The sequence below is a fragment of the Phycodurus eques genome, chromosome 12 (assembly GCF_024500275.1).
Source record: "Phycodurus eques isolate BA_2022a chromosome 12, UOR_Pequ_1.1, whole genome shotgun sequence".
NCBI lineage: Eukaryota > Metazoa > Chordata > Actinopteri > Syngnathiformes > Syngnathidae > Phycodurus > Phycodurus eques.
This window is the reverse complement of record NC_084536.1, coordinates 22,484,028-22,503,214: the sequence shown is the minus strand read 5'-3', so window position 1 is coordinate 22,503,214 and position 19,187 is coordinate 22,484,028. Positions and strand designations below refer to the sequence as shown.

The 19,187-nt window shown below is 40.5% G+C and overlaps 1 protein-coding gene across 2 annotated transcripts in view; it reads left to right on the top strand.

Annotated features, from left to right (window-relative positions):
• The first annotated feature begins 10,391 nt into the window (after positions 1 to 10,391).
• gpm6bb (glycoprotein M6Bb) overlaps positions 10,392 to 19,187 on the top strand; it is a 39,842-nt gene continuing 31,046 nt past the window's right edge. The window contains exon 1 of one of the 2 annotated variants that reach the window (XM_061691253.1): positions 10,392 to 10,525. In XM_061691253.1, coding sequence (XP_061547237.1) covers positions 10,522 to 10,525 — 4 coding nt within the window. In that variant the 5' untranslated portion in view covers positions 10,392 to 10,521. The remainder of the gene's footprint in view (positions 10,526 to 19,187) is intronic. The other variant, XM_061691254.1, reaches the window with a different exon arrangement.

Here is a 19,187-nt window from a genome sequence, read left to right as displayed (position 1 = left end):
TGCAGACAGTCTTGACGAATGACCTCAGCTAATGCCTTGTGATTTACAAGTCATGTTTCTAACGGTGAGGTGCACAACCCCACTGGAAGGTCAGCAAACCTTTAAATGAATAAAATGGGAGATGTTCTCTAATTAGTATCGACAATGTGCGTGCTGGGGCAGACACAGTGTCGTCAGGGAGCCATCAAGATAGATTTACTCATGTCAGAATGGAAGCATGCAACGATTTGTTAACCTTAAATTACGGTTTGAAATTAAATTCAAATCACAGATTCAATATTTTCATGTCTGTACATAGACGATATACTATATATGTATTCCAAATGTTCTACAATGTATATGTACTGTATTCTGCACAGTAAAGTAAGATACAAGAGATGAAGCGTGAATTTTGTTTTTATGGAGATAACAATGTTCGGTTTTAATTGACACTGTCAGAAGGAATTTAAGAATATCAAATCGCTATTGTGCACTGTGTACTGGATTATTTCCTCTGAATTACAAACTCAGATACACAGTAGGCATGGGATATAGAGACAATGTATGTATGCATGTATAAATATTTCAAGATGATGTGGGTTTGTCGCAGTATTTAATAGGGGAAATATTCAGAAAAAAAGTCTAAAATGTAGATTCAAAATATTTAAAAAGCAATGTGGAAAACAAAAGCTCTCAGGAAGGAAAAAGCTCTTGAAAGGGTACAAAAACTCTTGGCTGTAAAACAAAAATATTGAGAACATTTCAAAAAAGGAATTTATAAAAGGAATAATTGTAAAATATCAAGAAAAAAATCTTAATAAGAATATCTTGATAGCGTTGGCTGTAAATTGTAGAGTGACAAAAATCGCTCAAAACGAAACCCAGAAAAATCAAACACGCTCTCGAAAAGATATTTTCTGTAAGGGAAAAATATTTAAAAATCTAAGTCTTTTAAGTTTTTGTTGTACAATGTTAAAATAAATTTTTAAAAAACAAAAGTACTCCCATGTAAAAAAAAAAAAAACACAAAAGGATCCCCTATAAAATACAGAATTTAAATTTAACAAATACATCTCTAGAAAGAGCATTTGATGTAAACTATAAAATAAAGTATTGCAAAAAAAGAAATAGAAAGCGCATTCACTGAGTAAAAAGAAAATCTTTAGAAAGCGTTATGAGTAAAAATAGTGTCAAAAATGTCAAAGCAAAAAGTACTAAATGTAGAACCAAAAGAGTACAAATATTTTAATATTAATTGTAATTCAAAAAATAGAACATGTACTTAGACCAGTGATTCTCAAAGTGCAATAAAAGTGCCATTAGTGATACGCAAGAACCACTGAAGTAAAGGTTTAAACTGTGCAGTTACAGTGTCTTCCACTTTTTAAAAAATACAGTACAGTACATTGGTTAAATACAGTTCGCTTGGATTCAGCTTTTAATGTTTTTAAAAAGTCTCTTTACAAAAATTGATCTAAGTAAAATGTAACTTTCATGTGCTTTACATTTTAATCCTTATTAAACGTTACATGGGTTTACAATAACACGAAATATACTTTTAGGTATAAAACCTCTGCCTTGTTTTTGTTGAACACTTGGGCCTATTAAGTTACTGTACGTTAATGTTGGTCAGTTTGGTGGTACCTGGAGACTCAACTTAGTATTTTTTTTTAGGTAGTACTTGGTGTACAAAAAACTATTGACAACCACCGATTTAGATTATGCAGTTATTGTAAATTGTGTAAATTTATTCCCAATATTTTTCCAACCTTATTTCATTGACTTTAAATGAGAGCGTCGCCTTTTAAAATTAAAATTTCGTGGGCTGCCAGCACTTCCGACTGCTCGTTTCTAGAAAAATCCAAGCGATGACATTTAAGCTTCATTTCTAACAATAAAATGCCGGCAGGCTTTTCACTGTCCAACAATCAGCTGCATGCGCAGATGTGGTGTATCTCAGGAGTTGTGGGCGGGGGGGGGGGGGGAAGGCACAGAGATGCACACCACACCACTGTATCTCTTTTAACTCAGAGGAGCCAACATCTGCTGGCGGGCGATACCATTCACATAACATGAGTCGCCTGTCAGCCAATGACTTGATAATTTCCCTCAGGTAAACTCAAGCGCACTACTCCTTTAATCTGTCAGAGAACATAACAGGAATCCTCTGGGGAAATTGACTTCCATGCGGCAGGAAAAAAAAAAAAAAAAAAACAGATCTCAGTGCTGCTTGTTAATTGAAAATGTTGATTTATGTCGACGTGCGCGTGTGTGTGTTGGTGTGCATGTGTGCCATCACCACGGGAATGTCAAAAATAGACAAAAATTACAGGTGGTGAAAGTTTGGGGGAAAATAGTTGTTCATTACATCGCTCTCATGCTTTATATTCTACTTTTATAATGTAGAACCGCCCAGCACCATTACTTATATAGATACAGAACCCCCCGAAAAAAAGTAAATACAGCAATTAGATCCTACGTTGGAGTGGTAGACATTTGTAAATATAATGATGACACTATTTGCGATGCAAAATCCAAACATGAGGGCTAATGCCGCCGGATTAAAAAAGAAAATCTTATTTGCTCCTCTTTTGTATATTTTTTATGTATTTATTTACTATTACTATTGATAGTGTAGCCCTAGACTGTCTTCAAGTGTCTGCATGCTGTGTAATATTTGTGCAAAAAAAAAAAAAGCAATCAAATTTTGATTGTTGTTGGATTTACAGCACTGAACAAAGATTGGCAAAATGTATGTCACATCTGATTCCAGTAAACAGTCCAGTGGAACCTTGGTTTACTAAAGCCCCAGTTTACGAACAATTTAGTTCATGAAAATGTTTTTTCAAAGAAAAATAACCTCGGACTACATACTATTTTTGGTTTACAAAGAGTCTTGGCATAGCCACGGAGGGTTCAGAACGTTGTGCTTTTTCTTGCGCTTAAAAACATCATTAGCTCCGTGGTTCAGGTATCTGTTTTTTTGCCTAAAATGCCCACCATGCCCCACAATGCAATGCAAAAGCTGTACTGCACTGTTGGAGGTGGTGGTCATTTAGGGCTAGTAGTAACCACAGTGAACGTAAATGTTACTCTACCCGAAAACCCGATGACACTACACAGTGAGTTGTGAGCGAATCCACTGTTCTTGCATCAGAAGTTGGGTTTTCACCTATTTTAATTATTTTTTAACCAGACAACAATGAAAAAAATGTAACTATAATGTTGTTCTGCACCTGGAAAGGATTAATTGCATTTTCATTCATTTCAATGGGAAACATCACCTCGGTTTACGAACATTTTGGGTTCCAAACAGGCTCACGGAACAAATTTAGTTCCTAAACCGAGACTCCACTGTATTTGTTACACCCAAAATATATTTATTTTTTGGTTTCCGTAAAAAAAAAAAAAAAAAAAAAAAAAAAAAAAAAAGAGAAAATATCATTGTTTATTGTTGTCCATTAAAAACTCATTCACTGCCAGCCTTCCCAGATAATAGGTATTTGACTTCTAAAGCCGACAATGGCAGTGAATGTGTTTTAAGGTTAAGTCAAAGTTGGATAGTGCCATATTATTGACTTATTTAAATTCATTCATTGTTCTGAATAAAATGATATCCGCACATCCATTCATTCTCTGTAATGCTTATCCTCACTAAGGTCGCAGGTGTGCTGACTTTAAGTGAGATGCAGGGTACACCGTGAAGTGGTCGTCTGACAATCGCTAGGCACATATAAACCAACGAAGCATTCACAACTTACATTTACACCTACGGACAATTTAGAGTCGTCAGTGAACCTACCGTGCATGTTTTTGGAATGTAGGAGGAAACCGAAGTTGGCACGGGGAGAACATCACTCAACTCCACACAGCCCGGATTTGAAACCACGACCTCTGAACTGTGAGGCGGAGTGGTGCTTGCCAGTCGTCCACTCTTTTGCCCTAAAATGATCTGAAAATATTTAATCATTTAAATGTGGTTATTTACTTGCATTACCGAGCAGAATTTAAAATAATAATAATAATAATTGGTGTGCTTGATACATTTTCAATTTTTAAAGTTGCAATAATAAATACTAAATACAGTAAATATGCAAATATTAACATGATAAAATATATGATATATTTGTATGTATTTCATCCGTCCATGTATTTACTCAGGCTCAGGCTCTTTCCCTGCCAGAGAGGTGAAGTTCCACGTCCCTAGAGCCGGCTTCTGTAGCCGGGGATCGGACCGCCAAGGTCCCCGCCTTCGGCCGCCGCCCAACTCGGCAACACGGCACCCCCAGGTGCGAGGGGCCAAGGGAGCCCACAGGAAGGGAACCGACGTTGCCTTTTCGGGCTGTGCCCGGGGCTGGGCCCCGTGGTTGCAGGCCCGGCCACCGGGCCAACCCGAGCCCCACCTGCAAAGGGGGGGCACTTGACCCTTCACCCGCCCGGGCAAGGGAAAACATGGTTCAATAATTTTATTTGTAATTGGGGGTCTTTAAGCCGTGCTTTTTCGGGTCAATCACCTTTGCTTTTATACGTATTATTATATAAATATTCTTCTAATTTAATTGTAGACGTGTTATTTACTTGCATTCCTGAGCAGACTTTTGTTTTGGTTTGCATGATTGATTTCTAAAAAATGTTTAAGTTGCACTAAAACCTTAAAGAACAGCACTACAAAGTAAACGTCTTTCTTTTTTTCTTTTTTTTTTTTACTTGTTTAGTTGATGCTGCAATACACCACCAGATAGCAGCATAATACAGTGCACTGGTGCTGTTATCCTTTCTAAATTGCATTTATGGGGTCATTTCAAGGAACATTGTCGCTCCATCAGGTCATATAACTCAGACATGAGTTTAAAAAAATAAAATGGAAAAAAAAAAAGGCTAGATGAGGCAAGTTTTGTAGCATGTCCCCCTCATGCCATCAGAGAATCTGTTTTCCGTCTCCAGTTTCACAGCTGCTGGCTTTTGCTGCGTTTTTACAGTGGAAAACATTGCTCACGCCGCTCGTGATGCATCCTCTGTGGTGACTAACGAGTCGCGGTGACCCACTTGTGTGCAGGCCTCACGAGGACACGCATACTTGGGCTTTTGCTTTTGTGATGACTCGTCCAAATGTGACCCCTCCCAAAAAGTGTCTCCTCTCTCTGTGAGCAGTATGAACGACTATGGTTTGAGGTGTTGTTATGTGCTATCTACCGCTGGAATCTGTTTGCTCTCCCGGTTTAACAACCCCGGCTTAAGTGAGCTTATCGACGGGAATGCTTCTACGGAGCCCGTAAGATCCAAGATGTGACTTCCTGTGCACAGGCCCTTGCCCTGCACTCTGTTTTTGCCAATTCGCCTTTAATGAGCTCGGTGTCGGTCACTGCTGGGGCTGACTGCAGTTTGCAGAACCTCTCGCCGACACTGAATAAATGATGTTCGCTTCAAAGAGAATGTGCTGCGCGGATGGATGGAAAATGTTGAGACACAAAACATACTTTGTTAATGGGTGTCATCTGTGTTGAGGGATCTAATAGTGGCCCTTTAATTAAAGATGTGGCCAACAGTATTTATTTTTTATTTTTTTTTTGCAATAAAGCTTCATGTTTCACTCAGCGAATGCTAAAAAGGGGATGTTTAGCTGACATGTGAAGTAATGGTGTCCACCTTGAACTATGAGCGCTTTCATGAACTGGATTACTTCCCATGTGGAGGCCATGTGAAAGAATGGCTAGCTAGTCTAGGTTTGAATCTCAGCTCAAGTCCTCATCAGAAAATGGATGGAAAGACTACCCAAGGTCCACGTTGGGTGTCCAGCGAGGCTTTATGTTTTTCCCCTCACTCGTCCGCCTTCTTTCCATGTTGTGCGCGCACTCATGGCCGACAACGAGGCACTCTAAAGCAGCCACGCCAGCTCGAAGCCCTGGTCCACACAGTGGCTGTCAAGTTCTCAAGTGCCTTTAACTTCACAAACGCAAAAGCCTGTGTTATGTCATCTTGCCAAAAACTCGTTTTAGAACCATGAGCAACACAATCAATATAACAAGGAGCTGGCTAAACTTGTGTAGGAAGGAATTTGCACGCAATTACCTCAAGCAGCATTCTTTCTTCTGCAACGAAGCATTACGACGATCAATTTGAACAAAACAAGCCTACTCAAATGTATCTAACCTCACATTTTTCACTCATTATTGTCTTAAAAAACATCGACATTTTTAATATAGCCACGCAGATCTATAGTATCGACTTGTCAAGCAACAAATAACACATACTAGAATACGGAAATGTGCTCGTCTTCTGTTGCTGACATCAGCATGCTCACGCAGGTTTCCAACCTGAATGTGGGCGGGCCAAAATCTGGCTGAAAATCAAATATGTGGCCAGAAAACAAGCCCAAAATCACTACTGAGTCTGTTTGGGGGGATTTTTTTCCCCTGCAGATATCCTTTGTTTTTAGGTCCACAACTATGGAATTTTACAGCATTAGAGAGGTCCTCAAAATCGGTACGTGTGCCTTCAACTATTAGACAAAGACAAGAATATAAGACAGTCGTGCGATGACATAAAGGCAATAAAATATTATTTTTACCAAATTAGCTACAACAATGTTGAATTGTTGTTTTGCATTGTTTTTCAGCCGAAAACCTTTTTTTTTTTTTTTTGACACAAAAAAAACCCAAACACATTCTGAACTTGCTTGCAAGGCCTTAAATCTTTGAGAATCCCACCGCTGGTTTGGCTCACATTAAATATGTCTGCCACTCTCACCGCAGTTTGTAATCATGCTGTTTGTTGTTTTTATTCCAGCCCTCCAACCATAACTGTCTAATTTGCATGCGGACGCTGCAGAATTTACCTTTACTTTACTTTTAGGTTGTTTGTAAACATTAAAGAGCACAGGGAAATACTTTAGGATATCTGCTTACTTTTTTGCTGTAGTGCTTACTGGTAGTAGGTGCTTTAAAGACTGCGCAGGCAATACAAGTATTAAGAGAAATTAATCACTGTATAGTAAAGCTAAAACAAAGTAAAAATTGCTCACCATTTGAAGACACCTGGCAAGCACAAAATACTGTCAACTTGTGGCCTTTTGTACGTATTGCTGGATGGAATCGGTGATTTAAAAAAAATATTCCAAAATACATTTAATACAGTCATGCCCATGAGATTTTCTGACGTCACACATGGGGATAGTTTGGCTATTTTTTCCAAAACATTTCACTTGAACTCGTGTTCTACTTCGGAGGTTCCAATGTCCACAAAAAAAAAAAAAAGTGTCGCTTGGCCGTTGCATCGATCACGTCGTGATGAAAAATCCCATGGAGCGTTGCCCACTTGGCCCCCGGTGAAAAGGCCGGATCGGCTCCGGGGCTGCCGACACCTCCTTGGTTACCGGATGCCGGCGCAGTCGAGCGATGGCGGCCGGTTTCGGTGGAGGCGTCTCAATGGTACACGGCACACAATCGCTCAATCTGAGTCAATACGAGCGTAATGCGCATGTAAAAAGAACTCACTTGAGGACAGTATGCAGGACGCTAAGTCTACTGCATGTGCATATGTCTTTTACGATATATTTTTCATTTTATTTTATTGGCTATACATTTCTACATTTTGTGATTGTTAACTAGTTTTTGTTCTTGGTTGTCTTTTGCATCGGACAATTATTTATAAATGCTCACCATCTCTTTTCTATGTGAAACTGCATTCTACCAGGTTGTTATTGCTATTGGTGTCTTATCAATCATTTTTTTTTGATAGCTGTTTTGTCCGTTGCTCTTTGGCCGTTCCACTGAATCGCTGCCATTTGCTTGTGGTAACTCAATTTCAAAATGCAATTTAAGTGTTGCGTGAGTTCCACTGGAGAAAAAGGCAACTGTAACAGATTCCTCAACGTTTGTCATTTGCTCTTTTTCGAGACAAGGGACATCACACCACGTGAACTACGACGCCGTTGTGATCAACACCCCATCGACGACAAGCTTTCTTTTGAGATCACAAGGCTCACGGGATGCAATTGATGGCCCATCATCATGAGACCTAACGTGAATCCCTCAGGGGCGGACTTACCATTGGGCAAACACAGGGAAATGCTTTGGCCCTAGAAAGTTCCAACATCCCAGCAAAGTAATTCATAACGTTTACTTTGAGTGAATGCAATTATTATGATCTTAGTTTTAATGCATATGCTTAAAAACACAACAAAACGCTAAATCTTTAATCGTTTCGACTGCTGTCCCCTCGCTTCTGACGCAACGGACTACTCCATCTTCTTTCTGCAAGTGTGCAGACTTGATTCAGGAGGATGGCAGCAAAACAGACTTTTTGATGTGGTTGTGAGGAAAATAAAGCGGACTTAGCCTACGACGGCGGAGTGGAGAATAAGAAAGGGCGAGATGAAAACACAGTTTGAATGAAAACTACCGAAGGTTTCAACTTCTTTCATGATGACACAAATGTGTTTCTCTTTTTATAGCAGTAGCACTGCTGTCACTGTCAGCTGAGGAGGACGCAGTCGAGATCAACTCGATAGTGACGCGAGTTATGTTTTTCATGAGTGACACATCTACAGTATGTGAATTGTCGGTGAGTAATTTAAGTGCTTAAAATAGTCAACTGTGTTAAATGGTGATTAATCTTATCGATGACAGTAAAAGCATTGGGGTGATGCATTCGTTCGATAATCGGGTCAGCGTCACCATAACATGCTTTGGTGTCCTCATCAGATTGACTCAGTCTTCATGAAAATGTGGCAGAATAATGAAACTCTGAGGCTGTAATATCAGTGGCCAAATGTTTGAACACATTCCAGTGCAACGATAAATCTTCGAAACCGTGTTCCCTTCATCTTAAACCTTCCTTTTTCAAATAGATGTGTTTGTGATTTCAGCATGTCCCACAAACTGTTCTGCTAACCACAGTGTGTGTAATAAGTAGTGAAATTATACTAATTCATTCCTCCCCCCCCCCCTCCCCCTTACATTTTATATGATTTTATTGTACACGACAAGTGAACAGATAACAGGAGTCGTAGAAATCTTGAAACGGTTTAGGTCCTGAATACATGAATGAAATGCTAATGGGATATAAACCCAGTAGGGCTCTGAGATCGATAGACTCGGGTCAAATAGTGGAGCACAGAGTCCAAAGCAAACATGGTGAAGCAGCATTTAGCTATTATGCTGCACACAAATGGAATAAGTTACCAACAGAACGTCAGCCCCAAGTGTGCATGTTTTTAAGTCCAGGTTAAAAAATCTCCCCCCCCCCCCACCCCCATGCTTTCGAGAGCATTTCCACTTTTACATGATATTTCCTGTACTGTACGCTGTTTTCATTGTATTTTTATTTTTTTTTCCCCGTTGTTTTTAAATGCTTTTAATCATGTAAAGCACCTTGAGTTACCTTATGTATTAAATGCCCAATATAAATTAATTTGCTTTGCTTCGATCACATACATTTTATTTTCAAAGTCGTATTGAACGTCTTGCGCATGTCCCTGAATTTGCTGTCCACCCTGTCATTATGGGGTAACTGTCCCTTTAAAAACCAAAACAAAAAAAAACAGCATTTTGTCATTCTTTGATGGAGGCAGAAACAGTGAATAGTTGCACAATAAATATTTACACTTGTTTCATAAATTCCATCATAATGTGTGTGCAGTTGTATGCTGTCAACCTTAACATGTCCACTCTGTCACATTGAAATATTAATAGTTTCAGAAAAAAATATTTGTTGTACAGTACAAAGTCAGCTTGCTCACTGAATCATGTTGCAAAGTGAAGTTTCCGCCATGCGCTCATAAAATGCTAACATTAGCCAAAATGTCCACCCTATCAGCAAGCTCACATATTATTCTGCTGTTTGCATGTACCGTAACCCCCCCCCCCCCCCCCCCCCCCCCCCCCCCACCCTGCATCGCCGGGGTTAGGTACCAGACCACCACTCCCACGACAATCTGCGATATAGAAATACTCTATTTAAATACACCCTAGTCATGTTTTAGTCATATGCTATTTAATATATTAAGAGAGAGCAAGAGCAAAGTAGAACACAACATTATTTCACAAACAGTACCAAAATATAGAGTAAATACTGGAATAAAACTTGCCCCAAAAATAATAAAAATCCGCGATATAGCGGGGGTTCACTGTAAATTGTCTGCTTGCAGTTAATTTATTTTAAAAAAATAATAATAATTAGGAGCTTGACCAATATGTATTTCTAACCGCATAACATCTACTTAATACAATAAAAGTGAACTTCAATGGAAAATATATCTTTTTTTTTGTGGAGGGGGGGTGGGGGGGGGCGACGGGTGAAATTTTAACAACTTTGCCTCGGTCCCCCAAATGACTAAATCCGCCCCTGGACCACCCTCGCCTCGCTTCTGATCCTAAACCCCTCCCACTCGTGCCGGTGACGTCACCGGGGCTGTCTCCAAAATGTTTGCGAGCGTCCAGTTGACAGCGCCGCATCTCAGGACTCACACGAAAGGAGCGGTGCACCCAAAAACAACCACGACGACCGCTTGCATCTGACTTGTCACGGGGCAGATCTTCAAACATGGGTGAGTGCATTCGTGTGGAATTAGAAACAACGGGCTGGCTGCGCGTTTGACTCTGCAAACTTTTGCTCGTGTCTAATCGTCAGTTTAAAAAGAATAATAATAATAATCATCATTTGGAAATGCCATTCAGCTGTCAAAAGGTGTGTTCCACAATAAGAACTGTGTCCACGGCGAGATTGAGTCGAGGAAAGCGATTAGAGAGATTAAAGCGCTGCAGGATTGTGTGCGCGCGATCACTCGCCGGACTCTCTTGCACTTTTTTGTTGTTGTTGAAATGATTATTGCTGGCTTGTCTTTCTCAGCCGCGTTTTCACGATCTCACACTGGATGCACGCCTTTGCTGATCAGTCATCGGCGATCGATCAGCGGTGAGATTCAATCACTCAAGTGCTTGCATTGTCTCGCAGATCCCGTTTGTTCCGCTCGAGTGGCCGAAAAGTAAATAAAAGTCACACTGCATTCATGTATTGATGGAACACTGTCACATGTTTTTCATATTATTAATCTCTCCCCACGCACACATCCCAGCCAACCAACACACTCACACAAAATCTGAATCAGCACTATGCTGTGCACCAAATATGGATTGTTTACTAGGATTAATAAGGGACAAATATTCTTTGAAAAATGCTTAATTTAGGTGGAAATATCCTGGGATAACACTGTCCCACTTTATTAAGCGATTGTTTTTATAGGGTGTGAAAATGCCCTGAAAAATGTATTGCCATTATTCTGTACATGTAATATTTCTATGTTTACTGAAAAAAAACTTTGTCATGTTAATAAAATGTATATAATTTTGTTTATATTTTTGTAATACTAATGCAGCAACAACATTGTTGACTGGGAAAAAAAATACAACCGTTGTAAAAAAGAATTAAAAAAAAAAAAAAAAAAAAAACACACAATAATGAAATTTGAAAAATCAGATCAGCGCACAATGAAACAAAATTTCCATGGTTCAAAATTTGGGTGGAAATCAGTTGATGAGTCGTCGTTGTGCAATCCTGCAAACAAACGAACAAAAAAATCCTGACCTTCCAAGACCTCACAATCTTCTACCGTTGAATTCTTACGGAATAAATGAAACTACTAGCTCAAGGCACGACTGTATTTAACATCCTAACAAAGAAGTTAAGCACTGTGCAACAAACATAACCAAACTTCACTTTGATGGTTAAGGTTAAGCAAGTCCGTAATTTGGTTAAGCAAGTCCGTAATTTATGTCACAATCCTTGATGAGTTAAGACTTGTTCTTCTTTTGGAAAGTTTTGCAAAAAGGAAGAAAAAAAAAATCAATGATGAATTCCTTTTTGCTCAAAGAACTGAACTCTTCGGGGTTGTTCCATTTTTCGAGGTAAACACCAACAAAGCGTCCTGGCTTGAGGCTATTTTACCACAAAATGCAATCCCGTGATGCAGCCCTCCATGCTTTGTGAGAATATGTATCGGTGCTCATTAATTCGCTGGGAGGTTCAGACAGAGGCGTCTTTGTGTTCCTAATTTGGAGGCGCTCCTTTGTGCGGCGCCTCCGTTCATGAACGCCCAAGTCGCCCCAATCGCCGGAGAGTCTCACAGCAACACGGCCTCTGAACGGAATCCCCGCACACCCTCCTCTTTCTTTCTTCTTCTACTTCCTCCTCAAACGCTAACCACCATTGTTTTTTTTTTTTTTTTTTTTTTTTTTTTTTTTTGCGGTTTCACAGAGTGAGAACATCATGGTCTTCAAACGGGCGAATGGAGGACTTGTTTCCTCGTAGTTGAGACATGAGAGCATCATTCCAAGCTAGTTTTCACCCGCGGGTCTTCTTTTTGTGGTCACATGTTCCCACCATTTTGTCACACATGTGCTCCGGCTTCCTTCCACATCCCAAACGAAGTTAGGTCCATTGTGATTGGTTGTTTGTCTAATGTGCCTCACGATTGGCTGGCAAGCAGTCCAGGGTGTCCCCCGCCTCTCGCCCAAAGTCAGCTGGGAGAGGCGCCTAAAAAAAGCGGTTGGGAAGTTGAGTTCATCCTCGCTACGGCACAATTCCTCCGTGCTCATTGCGACACTGGCTTGGAAACAGGAGTTCAGAACATTCAGAGACAGATTGTCCAAGTCAAAATAATTATTAAAAAGGATTAATTGCAAAGAGAAATGGCGAAAAAATGTATAAGGAACTCATTTACAAGTCTCCACACTTGAGACTGCTAATGGCTTCAGTAGGTGCTGCTGTTTTTGGTTAGCGACAGTGTTTAAATTGGCTCAACCCCATAATGTCCGTGTATGAATCGACATCATTACGATGGCAGTCTGTTTTTTTTGTTTTTTTTCTCATGGTGAAAAAGGGAGGTGTCTATATGCGGATCCAGTTGACACACCCGATGACTAATTGTTCATCACGGTGTCCTCTTCTTCATTTTTAAAGATATTCAATTACGTCAAAGCTCAGTATTACCCACAACACATTAAAAACATGAGTAGATACATACACAATTTTATCCCTCAGCGGCATCTTTTCAGTTGGTTTTGTGAAGATTCCAGCACTTCACTTTTACGACCTACTGTAACTAATTGAACGCAGCGCACCGTTTGTATTTGGGAGTCGGACTCCCATTGTAAAAGTCACACTTTTCTTCCTTTGCGGAAACTTCTCCTTGTGTTGTGGCCACGCTTTAGGTGAAGTTTATCCGAATCGCGTCCAGATTTTAGGACACGGACTTAAATATGAAGTGAGTGCGTCTCGGCCGACGCTCGGTAACAGGGCCCGGGTGATGAAATATGTTTTCCAGCTGCTCTTGACAGTGCGGAGGCGTGAAGGCGGTGTCAGATGTTACAGTGCGAGCTCCGAGATAACACACACACATACACACGACACACACATGCTTTGTAAGGATTTGGTGTCTTCCGAGGGGAGGCCGCTGTCTCTGATTTCCACATTCTTGTCCAATCTGTGCGGGGATGCCTGGAAAGTGTCACATCAGCACTGACACACACGCGCACACGCACACGCACGCGCACAAACACACATACAGTGGTGGGCAGTGTGCGCCGTGACCTAGCATCCTGAGTCAGAGCAGAGCAAATTATTATTATTTTTTTTCCATGCTTAGCATCAACAACGGCAACATGTTGGACTAGTGGTTAGCACCTCTGCTTCGAACTTCTAGAATTTGGGGTTCAAACCTCAGTTCCGCCTTTTTCGTGAGGAGTTTGCATCGACCTCTCACATTGGTAAAACATGCATGCTATGTTTACTGAGGACTCTAAATTGTCCATACGTTTTAATGTGAGTGGTTGTTTGTCTCTGTGCCCTGCGATTGGTTGGCAACCAGTCCAGAATGTCAGGATTTACCCGCCTATTGCCCTTATACGCTGCAGCCCACCTGCAACTCTAATCAAGATAAGTGGTATCGAAAATTGGATAGCACCAACAACATGTCAAATGATGTAAGGAGTCACTTTGTCTCCCCCGATGTTCCCCTGAGATGTAGAAAAACACACCCAAATAACCATTTTAGTCGCAGATAGAGGCTGTTTCATATGTGCTAACCTCCGATGAATCCACTTTATGTCGCCATTAATCAGCTGTAAACAACATCACGTCTTCAGTCTTATTATGCTCAGTAATGAGGGGGCGTCAATACACTTGCATATTTGCTGGGCTCATTTCCATTTGGAAACCAAGACGTTTATTTTGTTTTGTTTTGTTAGTTTTCTTTAAACCACCATAGGGAACAATGGCTACATTAAAAACTTATTTATTTATTTATTTATTTTTTAAAAACATTTGCACATTCTTATCTTCCATATGAGTGTAAAAATCAATTAACCACTGTAAAATTGAACTAAAATAAAGTAAAACTACTCACCTTTTGAGAACACCTAGCCGACTTTTATGAGTTGTGTTGGAATTCACAAGTGACGAGTTCAAGCACAAAACCCGATAAAGTGTCATTTAGACAAAAATAGACCTACTAGCAGACTGCCTACCACAGCATCGTTCAATGTTGCATTTCCTAACCCTGCAAAACCAAACAGCTGTAGTGTAAAATAAAGGCTTTATTTCAGAAACCGACAGGCGCCATACAAATTTTGCTGCAGCTACTATCATTTCTGTTCGAGCCAAACACAAGCCCATACGTTTTTATGTCATCACTTACGTCTTCAAACATGTCGGCTCCAAAGATTTCTCATTAACACATTCACTGCCATTGACGGCTTTAGAAGTCAAATATCCATGTTAACTGGGAAGGCTGGCTACTCCAGCTTTGATTGCGCTTGAAGGTGAGCGTGCAATCTTAATTGCTTAATTTAAATTTATAATACCCAAAATGACTTTTAATCCCGTGCTTTTTGTTCCTCCCTGCAGCATCACTGCCGTGCCGCTTGCATGTTGATGTTCTGGAAAGTTGTGACCTGTTAAAGACAAAGCAAACCCATTGACTATTGTGACTTGTGAAGTGATTGGAATAGAAGGTCCTGACTGGGGATGCCTGTGATCAAGCATGTGCAATGGCCTTGACCCCTACTTGGAAGCCCGTTGACCGAGTGTGATTGTGTGTCATTTGGCCTTGTTCAAGGATCCGCATGGTCCAAGTGCCGATCCAATACGGTAGCACCTTGACTTACGAGTTTAATTTATTCCGTGACCGAGCTTGTAACTCGTGGAAGTTTCATAAATCAACAAAAAAGCTGGTTCAACACGCACGAAAACATATGCAAGATCCATGCCTGAAATTGGACAGGAGGTCGTCGACCACTTTGGGTTGAAGTAGCCATTTTGAGCGAATTGCTTTGATTAATTACTCATAGATAATTAGCCCAAACAAGCTCCAATTGGAAGCAGCTACACTAGAAAGATGGCCGACGCTAAGTTGCAAAGCTTTTTTTGCTACTCTAGCTAGTGTGGGCAGAACATAGCATTAAAATAATATTTGAGTATGATGTGTTATAAAAATGGTGTGTGATGATGATTATTGTTGTTTTTCACATTTTAAAGTTAAACTTCATTTTACACGAGCGTGACAAGAATAAAAAAAAAAAAGAAAATCGAGAATCACCTTTGTCCTTCAAGTGACGACAGTTTGGTTAAAATTACATCTTAATATCAACAGTGATTTACCTACTTTTATACTTGAATGACAGTTAAGCTATTACAGTACTTGAAAATGTCTGTAATAAGTCCATTGATAAAGTTATGTGATGATGACACTTTGACCATTCCAAATTTTGACTGTTTGAGTAACTAGTGACTAGTAAGTGACTGCTTCATTTTTTGGAAGCTGCTTAAGACACAATCTGACCTTGCCCAAAAGACTTAACCCTCCTGCCACACGCATGCATAATAAGGCTTTTAATTCTTTTTTTTTTTTTTTTTTTTTTTTTTTTCCCCCCCCCCCATCCACATCCACACAATATGTTGGCAGCTTCCACGTCTGCTATTTGCCAGCGACGCAGAGGTCTGGATCGGTGTTTTTGTTCACAGTCGGATGATTGTTCTGGAAGGCCGGCGGGGACACAATGGAAGCATGCAGCAGATGAACTTTCATTCACACATTCAACAGGCATCCATGCAATTGAATTCCCTTTTACACCGCCACCCTGAACACACATGTGCAGTATGTGAGGAAACATTGATACGGAAGTAAATTGTGTATTTCGTGCTGATAGCCCACAGTGTTGAAGAGAGTCAAGTGGTCGCCTAGACACTAAAATCCAGAGAGCCTGGTCCGGATCTGGGTTAGAGGATTAACGCTGCAGTGACGGGGGGGGGGGGGCAACCGGTGGGAGTTGATGACCGAAGCTGATACCTCAAGTCTTTTAGAAAAGCTGAATAAAAGTGACGACTTATAGAATAAAGAGTAAATGAAGTGAGAAATTCACTGGCATAATGTGAAGATGCAATTGGGCGAACAAACCGTTCAGCTTTCAGGGCGTGACTGTGACGAGTCAAGAGGAATTTGCTCATTCGACATAGTGGTCGAGCCGTGACATTGCAAAAGTGCTCTCTATCATATGATGGCCTAAACGTGACTTAACGATATAGTGTATTATTATACGATAATACTTTTTTTTTTGGGGTGGGGGTAGGGGGTGGGGGGGGCAGTTGCCATCTTTGCGTTAGCCACTTTATTAGCCACACTTGCACAACAAACATTGATACAAACATTAAATGCACAAAGTAGACAGTCACAACTAAGTTTAGTAAGCTGCAGTAATTTTTGTCATTTTTCACAGAGGATAAAGAATATATGACTGAGTATTGGTGTTTAAATACCCGTTGGTTACATGGTGATAAATCCCGCGACATCAATGCTAGTTTTGTTAGCCCTTAAATGGTGTTTTGCATTGGGTTTTAGCGTTAAGCTAGCGGACTTTCGTAAGGCAAAGACTAAAATTGGCTGAGCAAAGGCTCGCTTCTCCAAAAAAACCCAAAAGTCGGGTCAATCGTATGTTCAGGCGCCACTGTATACATTCAATACACAGGTGAGCCTCTTAAGACACTGGTCAACCGACAGTTGAGATTTTATTCTATGGTGAAAAAAACCCCAAAAGCGTCTGTAATGGCAAAAACATTTAATTTAATGGTGATTTGTGCCTTATTTTTTAAAATATTCTAAATTATCATATACTGTAAGAAGTTAACCACTTTTAAATGTAAATGATGGACAAGTATTGGGATGAATCAAAGGGCGAATTAGGAGTCTTACTAACCCTTGGTGAGGCCGGTCCTTTTAAAATATCACAAAAAGCCAAAGAAAAAGTGCATTGTCAGCCTGCTCGAACTGCAAAGTTTTGTCTAACTGTTTGATGACAGATTTCTGTATTGTGTGACATCAGGGACATTCGACTTCAGACTTTCTCAAAACTTCAACCACAATAATAAACACATTATATGAATACCTCTCTGACACTGTCAATCAAAAGTAAGTGTCGATTCAGCTCTTGTATTTTACTTGCTTGTCAAGCCTTCAAGTGAACGAACAGCTGTATGCAATGCGTCCCTTTCCAGCACCACCGGCAGAAATGAAGTGTGCAGAAGGAGAAGAATCCCTTCCACCTAATTTCTCCTGCAAGTTCATCTGCGTTTGCGTGTGTGAGAGAGAGCAGAATTCATTAGCGCGCTCCTCCACTGTGGGGCCTTGCAAGGATTGAGCTCTTGGCCCTGTGCCCGCTTGAGTGTATTCAAGCCGCCACAGATCGGCCTTTGTGCTCGCCGCTTTCTCTTTCTGCGCTGCTGCTAAACAACCGTAAGACAAAAGCATGTTGGGGGGTGGGGGTGGGGGGCACCCGATGAGAAGTGCTCGGTGCTTTGTAGGAAAGCCCGACGGCACGTTGTGGCTGGTGTGACTGTAAAATGGATGCTCGCTGTATTCCTGCATAGAGATGTTGCAATGGTGCCGTCGGTCGTAAAATTTAGGATGTACTCTAGTGTGAAGGCTTTCTTCAAGTTGCGCCGTTATTCTTAGTACAAATAACTCAGCAACATACTCGGCCTATTTTTATGCTTGTTCATTCTTATGGAAATTTGATGTAATATCTCGCCCTGGATTTTTTATTTGTTTTTAAATTCGGCCGCCAACCCCATTTCCCCTTAGTAAGATGACATTTAGCAGGTACTCTATGTCTATTATGAGCAAACCCACAAAAAAAGTCTCATGAACCAATCGAGGTCTGTCTGCAACAGGAAGTCTGCCATTTTGGTATGAAGACGTCATTTTCGAGTCATTTCCAGGGGTCCTTCAAAAATGAACCATTTTGGAAAATTCAATCCACCAAGCCAGTTTTCCATTGGAACACAACATTTGGTAGGCATGTCTATCACAAGCAGATCCACAAAAAAGTCTCATGCGTAAAAACACAAGAAGTCTGTGGACTAGAGGACTCTGCATCTTTTTGCACAATTGTTTTTTGTCAATGTCTTTATGTCTCCAAAGTGCTCCGTAAATTGACTTGTCTGTTGTACTAGAGCGGCTCCAACTACCGGAGACAAATTCCTTGTGTGTTTTGGACATACTTGGCAAATAAAGATGATTCTGATTTCGTTTGAAGCAGGCATTTTCGAGTCATAACCAGAGGTCCTTCAAAAATGAACATTTTGCTTTTTTGTTGTTGTTGTTGTTGTTGTTTTTTTGAAAATCCAATTCCCACAAGTCAGTTTACTGTCAGAGCACAAAATCTGGTCAGCAAGTCTCTCAAAAGTATGTCCACAAAAAGTCCTGAAAAGACAGGAAATCCGCCATTTTGGTTTGAAGCCGCCCTTTTAGGCTAATTTTCCCCAAATACAGGACAGAGAAGATTTTGTCGTGCTGTGATTACATTTTAACCATGTAACTACTCAAATGTGTGATGTTCAATTGTAAAGAATTTTAGTTTTTGTCATTATGTGTAAGCACGGTGACGAAGTTCGATGACTTCAATCCCCCATTCCAGTTTCACTTCCAAGGGTTTTCATAAATGAGATTTTGTCTGATTGCTACAATTTTTTTTTATCAGGAATACAAGACAAATAAGCGATGCTAACTGCGAAGGATTTGAGTTTTCGTCGTCGTGTGTGGGCGGAGCTTGGCGGCGAAGTTCGATGACTCACCCTGATGTTGTGCTCCCGGGCTGCCAGAGTTAAAGGCCACTGCACACACCTGCTTTCTCTCTCACTTGTTTCCATGCGAGAGCTCT